This window comes from Agrilus planipennis, unplaced genomic scaffold, assembly GCF_000699045.2.
Source record: "Agrilus planipennis isolate EAB-ADULT unplaced genomic scaffold, Apla_2.0 scaffold30, whole genome shotgun sequence".
Classification (NCBI taxonomy): domain Eukaryota; kingdom Metazoa; phylum Arthropoda; class Insecta; order Coleoptera; family Buprestidae; genus Agrilus; species Agrilus planipennis.
In genome coordinates this window covers 865,775-883,866 of record NW_020438923.1, presented here as the reverse complement: position 1 = coordinate 883,866, position 18,092 = coordinate 865,775, and the positions used below count along the sequence as shown (strand labels likewise).

The window sequence follows — 18,092 nt, the reverse complement described above, 5'->3', positions numbered from 1 at the left end:
TCTGAAGAAGTAGATGAGTTTCTAAATGATTTCAACTTGGAACTGCTAGACTAAATTAATTACTAAAGGAAGTAAACTTATAATTAATATTTCGGCTAATCAAAATGATCTTTCTTGGTTAGGAACTAAATTAAATAATGAAATAAAAGGAAAAATAGGTAATCAAGTAGGAATTTATTTTAATCTTAAATACACTGAAAATTTTCAGTAACAGATATTTAAAATATTTTATGATCATTGTCATAAGAAAAATAAACAAATCAAAATCATTAAAACTACAAATAATCCTCTTACTTTATCTTTAGAAAACGCTTTAAATGAAGTTGCGAAATATCACGATGCAAATCATAATGGTATCTGTTTACAAGCTAAATATGAGTGTAATCGTTATAAGTCACCCTTGTGTCTAGTCGTCCGTTTGAAATCAATATGTTAGACACTTTCACTTTAGATAATCAAAAATTTCTCACCTTTTTCGATCATTTTTCAAAATACACGCAAACATACCATTTAAACGACGGAAATATGACAACTTACATAAATAAAATAAGACAATTTATCAATCATCATCATTTACCAAGAAAGCTCATTGTAGACGAAGGAACTGAATTCAATAATTCATTTAAGAGATTTTTGTCGTTTGTACCATATAAATTTGCATGTCATAAGTGTCAATAATCCTATAGGAATAGCTCCTCTAGAACGTGTACATGGAACCATTAAGCAAAAAGTAATACCCCTTAAAATCACTAATCCTGAAGAAACAACTCCAAATTTAGAATTAGAAGTAGTTTTTGTGTACAATAATTCGATACAACTAACAACCAAACTAAAACCATTCGAAATTATTTATGGTCCTTATAAGAACCTCACAGAAAATGAAATACCTGAATTCAATTAACCACCAGAATACATAACGAGTCGAACTAAAGAATTAGAACAGTTTTACAATCAAATAATCTAGAATTATGCAGACATAAAATCAAAAACATTTAGATAAAGCAAACGAGAAAAATAACGAACCTCTTCCAGACCAACTTCTTAAAGCCTGCGAGTATGCGATGAAGTATCAACGACTGCAGGTATACCACGAGAAACTTATGCCAACGCTGAAGATTCTTGTGAAGATTCTGATACGAGTAGTGANAGTCAGTGCTGTTTATTTTTCTCTAGGACTACTCTTCAGTCTGTAATTAGTCGATAGTATTCAATTTGTGTCTATAACTTACCAAACTAAACTTATCTAATGATAAGTAATATATATGTTTATCCACCAAATCACCAAGCTTTATGACGTTAAACTAATGATGATCATATTTTTTTGATTTTGAATTTTTACGGTTAAATGTGATAGGAGTGTATATAAAATTAATTACGTAGAACTGTATGTATATATTCACAGCGTTAGAAGGCCTAAAAAAGTACGTCAAGAAGATATCAACCACTGTGAAGGCACAGAAGAAGCAGCATCTACAGGAAATGCGTCTGCCCTTATGTATTTATACGTCTAATAATTACATAATAAACTGTTTAAACCATTTAACAGTAAATATTATAGGTTTGCATCAACGAAAGAACAAAAAAATGTAGGATTTGCACCAGAGGAACCATCTTGCAGTCACATGCCCACTCCTGTTATGTGCGTTGCAAATAGATAATACGTTACAATTTTTTATAATTAACGTTAAATAATAATATCTACAGAATGACACCAACCAAAGACCTGCAAGCACATCAGTTAAATTCCGTATCCGATGTAGAAATTGAACATTTGCAAGGCTCAAAAACTGCCAGTAACTCATTAGAGGGAAGACGTATAGTGGATATTGGGTTTCTTTTTAGTCAAATTATAACTCTGGAAAGTCATTCTCCTTTCAAATGTTCATGGAGGGAGATGGAATTTCTAAATGAGAGAAGATTCGGGTTCAGAAGCGTTTTCAAATTCAAATGCAAAATGTGCAATAAAGTAGATGAAATTTTTTCTGAACAGGAATCAAATGTCAATAAAGCAGCAGTACTAGGCGTTCTCTCCGCTGGAGGTGGATACAGTCTTTTGGAGGAACTCTGTGGGCATATGAATATTCCGTGTCTGTCCCAGAAAACGTATGAGAACTGCCACGAAGATGTGTCCACCACCCTACATGCTACTTTATGGGACAATATAAGGCGTGCTGGAGAAGAAGAATATCGACTAGCAGTGGAACTAGGAGAGGTGGATAGTACCGGCATTCCAAATATTGCTGTAGTTGCAGATGGAGCCTGGTGCAAGAGATCCTATAGAACAAATTATGATGCTAGTTCTGGCGTAGGATGCATAATTGGAAAGCGCACTGGCAAACTTCTTTATTTAGGTAACAGCAATAATCAGAATCTATACTCATAGTATGACAGGTTGAAGACAATTTTTTATATAGTTAATACGTGCACATAATTTCTTGAAACTAAAGATTACCTAGACAAAAACATCGAAATTTAATCGATGCATCAGGGTCAAGTACCTATGTAGGAAATTACGACAAAGCCAATCAAAATTGTTTAATTTTGCTCCGAGATTAGCAACTAATATTGGGCCAACCTAAGATAGGGCAGCAATATTGAGTCAAGATTTGATGAATAATATTAGCCCAAAATTGGGCACCCAATATTGGGCAAGGCCTTGTTGAAAAATATTGTACCAATGTTTAGTGAACAGTATTAACCAAGCATTAGGTAAATAATATTGTGCTAAAACATGGTGAACAATATTAACTCAATATTGGGCAGCTAACATTATGCCAAGGCTTGATGAACAAAATTCATCCAAGATTAGGCAACTGCTTCGCTTTATATCTTGGCCGGTACTTCGTTGCCCAGTATTGTATATAATTTGGGGAGATGTTTATATGCCTAGCCTTGACACTCCAAGCTTGACCGAATTTTGTATTGCCCAGTATTGACAAACCCATACTTGCCTTCCAAGTATTGGACCAAACTTGGCGAAACGTTAATAAACCTAGCCTTGACATTTGAAGTTTGGTTGAGTATTGTACTACTATTGACAAGCTAATACTTGGCTACTCCAGTATTGGACCAAATTTGGTAAAACGTTAATGTATTTGATATTGACGTATGAAGATTGGCCGAACTTTGGACCAATATTGACAAAAGTATGCTCAGTTTCTCACTACTGGTCCAGGTTTGGGTCTGTTAAGTCCGGAATTTCCTACATAAGTACATATGTATGTAGATTGGTTTTGTCATAATAATATCAATAAATTAATCATGTTGTACATTTAGGCATTAGAAATAAGTACTGTACTTTATGCGCAAAATATGAGGGTGAGAAGGACATAGTACAACACAACTGTTGTAAAAACTGGAACGGCAGTTCAAGTAGTATGGAGGCAGATATTATTGCGGAAGGCTTCAAAGAAAGTGTGACAATGCACAGCTTAAAATATACAGTACTTGTTGGAGACGGAGACAGTAGCGTGTATAGGAAATTGCAGGAATGTAAACCATACGGACATCAAGTCAACATCCGCAAAATTGAATGCCGAAACCACCTTCTGCGAAATTTTTGTAACAAACTTAAGGAAATTACAACCAAGAGGATCAGTTCCACAAACCAGATAGTGCCAGTTCGTTTGCGACAATTGCTGCTGTCCAAAGTATTAAAAATTCGTACTGCTGTTGTTTCTGCTATTTCTCACCGAAAAAATCAAGAAAAACCTATCCACGAAAACATTGAAGGGTTGATAATTGATATAAGAAATACAGTAAGTCATATTTTCGGCGAACATGAAAACTGCAAAGAAATTCAATATTTTTGTGAAGCAGTCTGTGACAAAAATATTGCCGTAGTTGTTGAAATGAAGTCGTGTGGGTTATGGAAAGATATAATGTCCGTAACCAACCGATTAGCATTGCAAGCGTCAAATTTAATTTTGAACATGGACTCCAATATAGCAGAATGCTATAATGCATTGGTAGCAAAATTTACAGGGGGTAAACGCATTAACTTTTCTCTGAGAGGATCATACCAAGCACGCTGCGAAGCGGCAGGTATTTCTTTCAATTGCAAAGGGGAATATGCGAATGTAGTCCATCGTGCGGTCATAAACAGAAGTCCAGGCAAGTACACGAAAAAATTCACGACCCGAAGGATGACGTTGCGGGATAAATACAAGTGCAGGCGAAATTTATTCAGGAAAATAAAGCGCAATGCACATCCTACACCGCTCGTTGATCCAGACTATGGTCCAGAAATGTCACAGACCGACATGTGTCCTACTGAGTACACAGAAAAAGTGGAACATTTCTTAAAGACACATATACAAATACCTGTAAATCAAATTTTTAATATTGAAATAACGACAAGAGGCCAAAGTAGCAATCCCAATTGGATAACCGAACGGAGCAACCGAATAACATCGTCTAATTTTGGCAAAATTTGTAAATTACGCGCAACTACTTCATGTGCAAATACCGTAAAAAGTTTACTATATTCAACATTTACTGGTAGTGCTGCCACTCATTATGGCAACGAATATGAAACAATTGCACGTGACGAATTTTCAAAAGTAACAGGGTTAGTACAGTAAATAAGAATAATTCAGTAAATGAAAAATACGTAGTGGCTGAAATTTTCGGGGACTTTTGGATGCACGTCCTCTTTTTAAAACTGGCTTTTCGTATTCGGGATGGTTAGGGGTAGTTACAATCCCCTGATCAGTATGCATCTAGAATTCGTTTGTATTGTCTATCTCGTTTGCATTAAATTCGTTGACATAAAATTTTCTGTTCAAATATCATCAAATCGAAGTAATAAAAATATTAGGTGATTCAAATTCATAAACAAAAAAAATATCAAACATCTGTTTACAAAAAAAAAATGCAGGAAAAAAAGCGCTAGAGAAAGTTTCATCCATAATATGAATATCCTGCAGGTTTTTCTAGTAATGAGCCCGTTTTCATATTACCCATGAGGTAGAGCTCCCGGCACGTTCTGTTTTTAAGTTTTTTTTATCCTAGAGGTCTATTCAATTAAAAAGAACTTTTTTGCATTGATGGCATTTTCTCGTCTGAGCAACCCTGTACGAAATGATATAAACATCACCAAGTATAGTTTTGTTTTGGCTCTTCGCTCTATATTCACGATAGGGGTAGAAACTTCCTCGGCCTGCATTGACGATCTTTAAAAACATGTACATTTTATCTCCTAAAAATGGTAATGCTATTCTCACCGAGGGTTGCATCTTAAACTCAGTTTAGACTTAAGACGTGCATCAAAAAGCCCCCTTAAAAAATCGGTCATTTATGTCTCCATATACTCTATTAGGTTGACTGTAAAAGAAAGCGGCTTAGTAGTTGACAAATGCCACCCGTTCTTGGGTGCCAGTCCAGACGGCATAATTTTAGATGAGGATGCTGTTCTAGAAATCAAATGTCCGTTTTCTGCTAAAGACCTTACTCCGGTAAATGCAATAACAGAAAAAATAATTAAATTTGCAACAATATCGGAGTCTGGTAATATAGAACTAAAACTAAACCACGACTACTATTATCAGGTACAATATTTACTGTTTTCTACAAAAACTTTCTCTTAGGTCTACATCCTTCTTTTACTTCAGGTACAAGGATTGCTACACATAACTCAAAGGAAATATTGTTACTTTGTAATATATACGCCGAAAAAAATGGAATTTATTAAAATATTAAAAGATGAGGATTTCTGGTTGAAGAAAAGGGAAAATAAATTAAAGAATTTTTATTTTTCATGTCTTCTTCAGATCCTCGTCATACACGGGGACAAGAAATTCGAAATCCATCTAGAGATTAGAATGAGTAGGTACCATTTCTGTTGGGCCAAATTCCTAAAAGACAGTTGCGACACTTTCGTACTTTGTTTACACACTTATTTCAAAATATTCTTGGTTCTAATAATTATTTTTCAGAATTGCTTAATTTTGTTAATTATTTTCCGAAATGTTCGTTAAATAGGACCTTCTTCTAAATAATTGGACCAGTTCACTGTGTAGGTACTGAGGTAGTTCTATATGCTCGTCAAATTACTATTTTTAGGAGATAAGAAGTATATATTTTTAAAGATTTGACGATCCAAATGCAAGCAAGTTTCCACCCCTATCGTGAATATAAAGCGAAGAGCAAAACCAAAAATATACTTGGTGATGTTTTTATCTTTTTGTTTTGCTTCGGCGAGAAAATGTCATACGTGCAAAAATGATCCTCTTAGGTCCCCAGGGGAAACCACTTAAGTTTCCTGTAGAAGCAATGATTCATGTTGTAGCGATTATCTGTTAGATGTTATTTTCTGTTGCTTTGAATGTGTGGATGACACATTTCTCGAGGAATTCTTTGTTCATTAAGATTTGCGGTAAGCATTGTTTTGTATTCTTAGTATCTTGAGGTTCTGTACTCTGTTGAATAATGACGTTTTCTATTCGAAGTGCATTTGTAAAATCCCTGGGTTCAAGGTAGCATTGGTGGTCGTCGAAGATTGCCACATATGAGTTTTCAAGAAGAATAATATGGTGATAATCATTCTCAAATTTAATAGGATAAGGATAGGTTTTAAAAAGTCTGAGTGATATATTCTTTACTAGACGGACTGTTAACTTTATTAAAATTCCATTTTTTAAGGTGAATAACTTTGGAATCGTAATTTGGTAATGTTTATTAATATTTGTATCATCAAAAGAAAAAGGCAGTATATTTTCGCTGTGGCTAATATGACTTAATTGTTCCTGAAATTGTGCGTGATTGAGAACACTAGGATGAAGGATATTGATTCTAGCAAATGATAAAGTTTCTACAACTTCATCGACTTCTTTGCTNTGATAAAAATTGCGAAAGAGAGCGACTGGTTACGATTAATTCCGACTATATCTCCGCCTTTTCTTCAGATTCCCCTTACGTTGCGTACCCCTGAGAAACTTTCGTTGTGCTACTGAATACTCTTAAGCAGTGTATGTTACACAAACTGATTTAGATTATGAAAAAAAATAGAAAACCATTCCATTGAATGATCTAAGATTTCTACATTTCGAAAGATCAACAATAAAATCAAATTATAAATTAGAAACTCTGCCTCCACGAGCAGGTGCTATAAAACAACACAGCTTGCGCGTCTATTTACCAATTCAAGCATGGCAGGGAAACTATTTGAATCGACGTGAATTTAACTGGAAAAGTGACTTTATTTGGTTGTCAGTTATTCTGATGATGACTTAATTTCAGAGGACGTATTGCAGAAAATTTCTTGTAAATTCAAAACTAGATGTGGCAAAACATGTGGCTGTCGCAAACACGGTCTAAGGTGTACGCGGATATGTGTAAATTGTTATGGAGAATCACGCGAGAATATACTAAATTTATTGGAAGAAGATGAACCGGATGCCGACATATGGAATAGTATTTTTCTACGAGAAATCTCGCGCATAACTACAGTTGAACAAAACTCCAATAATACTTCTGTTAACGAAACACTAATAAATAATACATAAACAGTTGTGTAACATACAAATAAAAAGGTGAGGCTTTCTTAGATTAAATTACATACGAGAGTATTTATTTAAAGAGACAACTCAAGTTACGGACAAAATAACCAACTTTCTTGGGATAGAAATACATTTGTAGTGTGGTAACATCGATTCACACTTATTTGCACCTAATATTGTGCTTGTGAATTTATTCGTGCTTAAAAGTAAATTTCTTTTAATAATTTCAAAACTTTTCGTAGTGTGTACCAAACAGTTCATTGAACTGCATTCCATTGTCCGCAATAAGTTATTTATTCAATCAGAGATAAACAACAGGTAAGAAACGTTTTAGGTAAAATGATAGCTGTAGAAATATGAAGATTGGAAAAACTTTGGCGGTTGTTGTAGAACAAACAGAACAGCTCAAAACCCCCGAAGCACTTTTCGGTAACAAAGTTAACTGAGTTCACTTCAGTCCCTGAAGAAAGTAACTTTGTTACCGAAAAGTGCTTCGGACAAGTACAGTGTCGTATTTTAGCGTTGTGGTTTTGAGCTATTCTGTTTGTTCTATGATAACTGTAGAGGTTAATTTTCAAATTTGAGCAATATTCATGAAAAGGACACAATAAACGGTTATGAAAGGGACGTCGCCTTCATAATTGTTCCTTTCATGCTGGCAATTTTCTAAGTTACTGATGTCTTGTTCATGGTTGCAGTTTAAAAGTACCGCCTAAAAAGCGAACTCGCGTCGCGTCAGATAAAGTACAAGAAGCGATGAATGAAGTCTTGCTGCCAAAACTTTCAATTTAGCCAAATCGCACTTTCAGAGATTAGTCGCAAAAGCTAAATTGTCTGAATCGACGTCTTTTGTTTACAAACCGAACATAGGCAATAAAATAATTTTCTGCACAGATCAAGAATGTTCCTTCGCAGATTATATAAAGATCTCTGCAAAGATGTGCCATGGGTTGAAAACTAAACAAGTTAGAGAACTAGCATATCAATACGCTGTTCGTCTTCAAATAAGTATAGCACGTTGTTGGCGGGAAAATAAAATAGATAGTGTAGACTGGCTGAAAGGGTTTTTAAAAAGGTATGATTCTTTGAGTGTGAGAAAACCGGAAAATACTTTGTTAGCAACAACTTCAAGCTTTAATAAACACAANTAAACGAAACTGGGTGCACTACTGTAACTGCTGCTCCAAAAATAGTTGGGCAAGCAGGTCTTAAGAGAGTTGGTCAGATTAATTCAGCTGAACGTTGAACATTTGTGACAATGCTGGCTTTTGTAAACACTTCTGGTGGTAGTATTCCACTTATATTCATATTTATGAGCGTTCATTTTAAAGAACACATGCTTGAAAATGGCCCTATTGGTGCGTTGAGGCTTGAGAATTTATCTGGATGCATAAAGGAAGATTGTTTTTTAAAAGCATAAGAACATTTTGTTAGCTTAGTCAAGCCAACTACTGAATCGACGGCTTTAATACTCCTTGACAATCATAAAACTCATATAACCATTAACTTATGCCACAAAAAATAACCTAATGATACTAACCTTTCTACCACACTACAGTCACTACCTACAACCCCTAGATGTGTCTATCTATGGGCCGCTTAAAGCTAGATATAGGACTAGTACGAATAACTGGATGACTTCGAACCCTGGTAAAACTGTAACCATTTATCATGTGTCAGTTCTCAAAAGACGCCTACTATGCTGCTTTTAATATGAATAATGTAACGTGAGGTTTCAAAAACACTGGGATATGGCCTTTTAATAATTTTTTCTGTTCCCTATGTCACTAAGAGTAATATAATACGTTAACTGTATATATTACTTGACATAACCGAGCTTCCTAATTTTGTTCGTAAATGTTTAAGTTTTTATTTCATTTATTTACCAGGATCCTCAAAATATAAATGTCCATTTCATGCCACCTCTCCCCTATGAATGATGAGAACGTTTATAGCCATGAATTATTGAATAACGGACTCGGTAATGGTTTTTATCATAGTTTTGTGGGTACAACAATGTCATCCATCATTAACATTCAAAGTAATGATATCACTAAAGGTTCATGCATTGACAATATATTTATTAAACCAAAAACTGTACTTGCTAAGGTTACATAAAAAGTACATACGTTCAAACAAAATAATAAACCTACCATAATATAGGTACATATATGTTAATATCAAGATGTCACTTAAACGTTTCATTTATCTACTACGTTACAAATAAAACAGTAAAGCTGACGCTGGCGATAGATCTCAGCGCAAGCAACGGCAAATCCCCAGCGCGGCGAAGGAATATATAGCCCATTTTAATTTGTTTGAATTGTGACAAATATGATTGAATTTGGAATTATGCTACGGCGCATCCTAATAAAAGGAAGGGGCATATCCTCCAACTTCTTAAAACGAACAGTAATTTTCATTGCACAGTCGTTTTACCTGCGCTCTGCTAAGTGGCGTTTCACTAAACGATGGAGCATGCTCAATCTCTGATTCAGCTGTCAGTCACATTTAAAATGTCCGTTATATATTCAGCAGATGATAAGGATCGATTTATTCAAATTTTGGTAAATATCCTATAATTGAAATCAAAAGAACTACGCCCACAATATCGAAAAAAAAAAGGAAAAAGCCTGACAAAAAAGTTGTGATATAGTTTAATGCTGCCACAACAGGAAAGGTAAGTTAGTACTTGTTTAATTGTCGGTTGTTGTGGGAAAATATAAAATATATGCTTCACGACAACAACAATATTATTGAACATAATTCTATACCAAAAGTAACAGGCATAAAATCAGGCTAAATTAAAATATTTCATATTGGTATCAACTCAGCGAATAGTTATCCAATTAAAAAGACAATGAGATAAAATGAAAGAAGCAGAAAAAGCGTATTAGCATATGAAAGGCGTAAATTGATTTCCACAGGTGGTAGACCACCTGAACTATTTCCCTCATCCCTCCCAGAAATACCCAGCCTCTTGTTGAAACTGATTCAGACGGTAAAAACCTAACTGGAAAAGCAGGAGGTATATTAAATTTCTTAAATAAATAATTGATTACTGTCATTGAACAGTTTCAGTGGTACATATTGTAACTCCTTTTTCTATGGAAATAAATTCGCGCTACAATGTCATAGATTTGTAAATTAAGTCCACCGACCACTTTCAGATGTAGCAAATTTCAAAAAGTAATTCCTCGAACATCACAATATATACACACACACAAGAAAAACTTATACACCAAACAAGTTGATAAAGGTATAGACCTAGATTTTAATCAGAAATGTTCTATATTTGTGTTATCTACGACTAATAATTTTTTTTTAATTCCAAATTAGCATTAACTTACATGGACATTTTGTCCGACAGTTGACGAATCATTTCGTGAACGCAAGCATAATAGATCAGTTTCTTCGGAAATAAATGCTCTAGGTAGCGTTAGTGAGCAGTCGCATAAACATTTTTTAGCAAGGTAGCCGGTGTGTTAGTGTTATTCGCATTAAATTATCTATTATTCAGATAAAAACTTTCAAGTCAATTTTTAGACCCCGTACTTTAATTTCTTGTCATTGCGGGAACGTCGTTTGGTTAGGTTGGGTTATTATTAAAAAGATAAACATTATAACTTTTTTCTGTTAGACAACGTGATTCATAAGTAAATAACTTCAAAACCTGGCAAAGGACAGAAAATATTATCAAAGAACAAAAGCTGAAAAGTATACAAATGTTGTTTTACTCGTGGTAAAATTTTAAGAGGTTCATTGCTAATAAATAATACTATTTGTCCAAGGCTGCTTGAAAGTATTAAGATTTGTCGTATTCAAGTACCTATTGTATGCAAGTATCCAGTTGCATGCACCTAGGAATGCCCTCAATTCTTTTCTTCTTGAGGGTAGTGGTATTTATATACCAAACTGAACTGTTTGGAAAATATCCGGGGCTCCCTTTAAACCAAATGGCTTCACTCGAAATTAAAAAAACTATCTCCAGTCAGGGTCGTCAAAGCGGTAAGTGGCCGGGGATCGGGATGTAACCCGATCTGAGGTTCCAATTTCTTTGAGGGTTTCGTGGATTGCTGATAATGGCAAAACTATATCTTGGGTGATGGAATTAAGGCAGCGAAAGCCCAAGCACGATCGAGGATGACCTGTCTTTTTGGTAACTATTACTTCGGGCGGATTATATGGAGAACTTCAAGGTTCGACCTATTGTTAAATACAGTTTTTTTTTTCGCCTCAGAAAACGTCTCTGAAGTTATCCGCCAACTAATTGAATTTTTGTTGAAATTCTGTAGAGAAGTATTGTGTCAGCTGATCGAGATACTATCCCAAATTTCTTATTCTTTAGTAAATCTTTTATTATTGTTTTGACCTTTTCGCGTTCACTTAAGGGCATACGGTAAGACTGGTAGTAAATAACTTTGTCTTCTCTTAATTCTATTGTTAGTTCAGCTGTTTTAATCGCGTTGACACAATTTCCGGCCGTTATATTTTCTTTTAATTTATCTAGTAATTGTTTTAATTCATCAAAATCTGTTTTATTTACAGAAGAATTAATAATTTGGGTTGTGAGACAACTAATATATTTAATCAGTTTCGCCTGAAGGTCAAGGTGTAAGCGGGTTCCAGGGTCAGTACAAATTTTGAGATCCTTATAATTTAGTAAATAGCGACCAAAAATGACATTCGTGACCATTACTTCGCGGTCTACAATGTAAAACATTAACTCGAAAGCTGTAGCATCTCTTTCTATAACCAAAAGGGTAGAAGCATGGTTAGGAATTATGTTACTACCGATACCATTTAACACAATAAAACTTGGCTCTAAGTGACAATGTAACGAGTTTTTTTAGAAATTACACTACACTTTGCTTCTGTGCTAACAAGGCATTTGACAAAAATACCTTGTAAGGTAGTAGAGACATATATGGCCCACTTTATTGTTTTTATTGAATAAAAATATGCCAAAAAACAAAAAACTTCACAGTACCGCTTTATTCTTGCTACAAAATCCAATTCTTGATCGTGACATAAAATACTTGGCCGACCTAAGTTCTTTTGTTCCTCTCCGGTTTTCAAATATTTACGTAGTGTTCGTCTCGGAATTTTAAATCTTGCGGATAAAGTTTTCTGTGATTCACCAGCCCGCAAAGCTTGTAAAGCTGGTTTTAAATTATCAGTGTTCCACTGTCTCCTCAGATTTTTGCAAGGTTTACCCATTTCGAAATCTGCAAAAAAATTGGTAACTACATCTTTGCTGCGACTCGGATAATATGGCCCAGTACGGGTTTTATGGCCTAGGCCATATATACCTAATTGGTAGTGGAGCATATAAGCCATTTTACGTTAAAAATATAAAAAATATTATTTGAAAAGTTTCTAAAGCAAATTATAATCAAATATTGACGAAAACTTAAACAAAACATTATTACTCACGTGAACCAAAAGTCGGATCTATCCACAATAGAACCTTGTTAAAGTAGCGTCAATAAATTTCTCGGAGTAATTTAGTTATATGCACCCGGACTCATTACCGATTCGACTCAAACTGCTGTACCAATTTCACGGGGGGTTGCAGAATGGAAAAATTTTAATGGTGGTTATACTAACGATCAGTTAGACAAAACAGAGTTGCCAAATCGCAAGTACAAAACTTTTTAGCGGTTTTAGGGTATGTGGGCCATATTACCCACTGGGCCATATATGCCACTACTACCTTATAGTAAAATTTGTATAAAAACTATCATCCAAGCGAACACAAAAATAATTCACGTCATGTCTCCTTGGTTTAGAATTATGTTGAAACTTGGAAAAACAGTTGTCTGATTTATGACCGTGTTTACCAAATTTATTGCAAGTTAAATTATTAAATTATGGTCTGACAAAACCAGATTTAGGTGTATTTAAATTAAATCCCCTTGTAGCCACTCTGTGTGGTCGTAGGAAGAGGTGACTATCAAAGTTGTGGTTCTGAGAAGAACCGATTTAGTAATATCGTTGGACACATTATCTGCATCCTTGATGATTGGCACAAAATCACAGCTTCCAAGGGTTGACAGTTTATCAGCATCCGAATAATAGTGAGCCTGGTGTTAGACTAATTTATTGGAATATTTACACGGTATTTATACAAAATTATTTACATGGTATTATAAGTCAGCACAAATGCAGAGGCTTAATTGATACACAATATAAATGTTTCTTGCTATACCGAGTGTTCCCACACCCTTATACGATCAGGTTTGTTGCATTTATAGCACATTCTTGTATCTTTGGAAACATTTGAATTTGAAGGAAATGGTCTTTTCGAGCCTTTTAGCAGTTATGTTTACCAATTTCCTAATTACTGAGTAAGTTGATTAAAGCAGGTATTGCGCCAACATTAATATTAAACGCAGCATATTTAACACGAACATCAACAATATTACCAATGACAAGTTCTAATAGTTGATCAATTTGATACGCACTCGCTTTATACCAACACTTTATTTACAACAAAAAATTTACTAACATCTAATGTATAAAGTATTTACAACAAACAAAAAAAACAATTGACAAAAAACACATTATTTACAAATCCATATAAGCTGAGAGCTTAAAACATATATGTATATACTTACTACTACGAACAACAAACATAAATTGACAGAAAAATACAAATGAACAAGACAAGAAGACAAAAGACAAAAAAGCAAGAATAATATAAATACCTATAACCACGATGAATCAGTCCAAATAAGCACAATTCGCGAGCGAAAAAACAATGGTGAGCGTAACGGGTGAGACTTACGGTTTTGGGCGGTAAAACGAGAAGCACTTTTCGTTGGGACTTACTGCGGGTGAGTAAGCCTAGTTGGCACGATTTGATTCCCTCTTTCTTGCCTGGGTAGGTGGAATGTAGGAATCGTACTCTTATTTAAAAAAAACTTTTGGGTGTTTCATTCCCACCAGCCAGTACTGCTGGTGGGCGGGCAGTCCCTCCGGACTACGCCGAAAGGTAGGGCGGAAGGCCCTCTTCAGCCTGCTTTCAGGAATAGTGGTTCGGGTGAGAAAGTTGAGACGGACGAAATGAAGCTGGATTCTGCGTGAGTGGCTAGGTGGGGTTAAAAAAAAGAATCGTGGTTCTACGTTGAAAATTAACGAAGATAAGTTGACCGGGCCAAACAAAATACTAGTACTATNTAGAATATTTACAAAGTTTAGTGGTTACTCGAGAAGTACCAGGTAGAACGGAGGGTTAATTGTGGGTAAACTCGTTACGCTAACGACAACCGGTATTTCTAGGTAAACCCATTCGGTCTTCTCTATCCTATATTTTGAGGAATTGCTTTCGCTATAATGATTGTAACAAATTGTTAAATCAATATTCAAATCCTTTAAGAATAGTATCTTCTTTCTCGCATACCCATAGTACGAAACAGCGTTATTACCTGTGTACAGACTGGCCTTGCGAAATTTTCCGCTGAGATATCTCTTAGGAAAACTTAAATTCGCCGAACGAGTGACACGACATTGAAATTTCAGTTTCACCTTTGTTTTAATATATTTGTTTGTTGTGAAAAAATAAATNCAATTAGAGTTTTCCACAGTATTGAACAGCTATCCTGATACACTTTTCTTATTGGTCACAACAGCACATCAATATACAATTGATTTTATCGTCTTCCGTCTTTATCGTCTTTTTCAGGACTTTCCGTCTTTTGTACGTCTTTCGTCTTCTACGCGTCTTTCGTCTTTCTCGCGTCTTTCCTCTTTTATTTTTACTCTTTTTGTTCGTCTGACCTCGATGGCTACTTATTTGCAACTACTCTTCCCCCGCGGTGTTCACCTTCGTTCACATTGGTAAATCCCCTATAATCTGGGACTTGCAAAAACAATTCGAATGAATCAGGAGCGGACAAACTGCAGAAACTCGCTATCGTATTATTAGGATAAATATAACTGTTATAACTTAACGGAAAGAAAAATATTTAAAATAAAACAAAAACCCACAATAATGTTTTTGGTTATGTTTCCTAGTTTATTGCCCAATTCTTTTATATTATTTTTCACTTTGTTTAGTGTGTTAGCGAAATCAGGTACTTTCAGGTTTGAGTCTGCGATACAAGCGTTTTACAGCATTAGCTTGAAAAGACAAGAGCGCACAACTCAGCTCGTTACCTCCAACAGAGGATGCAGCAAAACAACATATTAAAAGAGTTTACTTGCAAGTTCAACAATGGAAAAATAATGTTTTAATAGGGGAGGCCGGGGCTGAAAGTTCCGATTTTCAAATAACATGAAATTTTATGATGAAAATGAAAAGATATCAATTTTGATTTTATTAAAAAGTCTTAATAGGTCTCTGTAATAGTAAAGTCATTTCTGCTAGTTTCTCAATATATTTTTTTATTCAGGCAAATTTTTGCAAAATTTCGGAAGGAAACCTTCAACCCCACTTTGGGGCGAGTTGTTACATGTCTTGGGCAAATTGTGCCACATGGATAATATAAGTAAAGTATAACGATAGTGGTATGGTTTCTTTTAAAAAAAACAATAATTTCTATAGTTACATTTATTTAGTTGTTATGCAATGCTATAAACTTTAAAAAACAACGAAAAAACATTACTAGCTCCATCTAGATTAGTCTTGTTTTAATCAGTCGTAATCAACTTTGGCAACTTTTATTCTTATTCATTCATCGTTAAATTCTTCATCTGACTCACAGTTGGGACACACAAGTAATATTATCAGTTTCATTTATACATTTAACATGTGCCCAATTTTTATACATGCTACATTCTATCCACTGTTCTCTTGGAAGAGAATTTGAATATGAATGATAACAAATTATACAGAACCATTCTAGATCCTCATCATCACTATCACTCTCGCTTTCTTGTAATACTCTTCGTTTAGCTTTTTCTTGAGGTTTTCCCTTTCCTTTTCCCTTGCCTTTACCTTTTATTTTATTATTGTTGTTTTCCTTTCCCTTGTTTCTAATGGCTTCGTTTTTCCTTGCTTTCTTCTTTACCTCTTCTTCAGCTAAAGCATTTTTTTCTGGCGTGTCAGTCAAAACAGCCGTCTTTCTTATACGGCGTTTTGTAGCCGTCTGCAATCTTGGGGGTGCCTTTGGTAAAGGCTTTATAATTTCAGTGTTAAACACAGCCGAAGCATTTGTCTTTACTGGTGTTAATTGAAGTTCGTGGGCAATATTAATGGTCACAGAGGCAGCCTGAGAAACATCACCCTGATCTGTTGTAGATTGTTGAGGTGGTTCACCAATCTGTCCCGATGTTGAAGTGTTTATGGTTATAGATTCCGGCTGCAAATTAATCTGAGGTAATATTTGAATATTGGATGGTTCTGGCTGGTCAACCATTTCAATCGCAACTGAACTGCTAGAAGGCTGGTGGGGTTCCTCATTTGATTCAGCTTGAGACGACGCAGCTTGTAACAGTGGCCGGTTTGTTACGAAAGATAGTGCATAATCCTCCTCTGTAAAAACGCCAGGGTTAAAGGGACATCCAGCCTTTTTAAAAGCGTTCATAATAGTTACAGGGATTGCTGCTAAAGGCCATGCCGATTTAACAATTCCGGGAATTTCATAAATTGACATTGTTTTTCCCGGGTGATTTCGTAGCCAGTTGTCTTGAGCTTTAGCACAATAGGATTTAAAAGGCCTATTGATGCCCACATTCAGTGGCTGTAGCCTGTGTGTGCAGTGAGGTGGGAACGACAGCATTATTATTGAGTTTGCTTTAGCTTTCTCAACTACGTTGATGTCTATATGTGACGAGTGGTTGTCTAATAATAGTAACACTGGTTCTTCTGGAGTGGATTTCGTGAACTTGATAAAATGATCCATAAATGTGAGGAATTCAGTGGCAGTCATCCATCCTGATTTATTCCCAGCTCCAATTGCCTCAGAGGGTCCATCTCTTAAAAACAAGTCTTTAAATTTTAAACAGGGAAACACAAACATTGGTGGGATCGTATTTCCTTGTGGCACTTGCTGCTAACTCAACAGTAACTAATGTCCCACGCTCAGCAGAAACTATAGCACCAACCTGTTTTGTGCCTTTTTGAGCCACTATCTTCTTCGGCTTTAAAACAGTCGTGACTCCAGTCTCGTTCAGGTTCCATATTCTGGAAGGTGATAACTTCTATTTGAGTAGAATATCGCCGAGCTTTGTGAAAAATTAATTTACATTATGTTTGTTAAATGCGGATGAACGTCCCGCACTGGTCGCTTCTGGTGTTCGTATAAACAATACTGGGTTCCTTTTTATAAATCCAGTGAATCAATCCGCTTCTCGATTCTTATGCCACGTAGGAGAAATGTTTCCCAAAGAAAATTTAACTGACATTCATACGCAACTTTTCGCACCTCTCTTGGCAACAAACCGAAGTATATTGATAGCTCATTTTCCTGTTCCGTGGTAAACACTGATCTGCTTTTATATACTACGGTAGGATCTTTACCAGCTCTCATTTTTCTTACAAATCGATGTAATGTCACGTGGCAAATTTCCAGTTCTCTGACTACCGTTTTTACTTTTCTTCCATCTTGTATGACAGCATTGGCAGCTTGGCGTAATAACGTTTCGGAT

At 35.3% G+C, this 18,092-nt stretch overlaps 1 protein-coding gene across 1 annotated transcript; it reads right to left on the bottom strand.

Moving 5' to 3' along the window:
- Positions 1 to 16,344: 16,344 nt before the first annotated feature.
- On the bottom strand, positions 16,345 to 17,625 carry LOC108732240. Its single transcript, XM_018462930.1, has 3 exons — positions 17,550 to 17,625; positions 16,514 to 17,433; positions 16,345 to 16,434 (listed from the first exon to the last, which is right to left on the bottom strand). Exons 1-3 carry the CDS (start codon positions 17,623 to 17,625, stop codon positions 16,345 to 16,347), a joined length of 1,086 nt encoding a protein of 361 aa, XP_018318432.1.
- Positions 17,626 to 18,092: the final 467 nt, after the last annotated feature.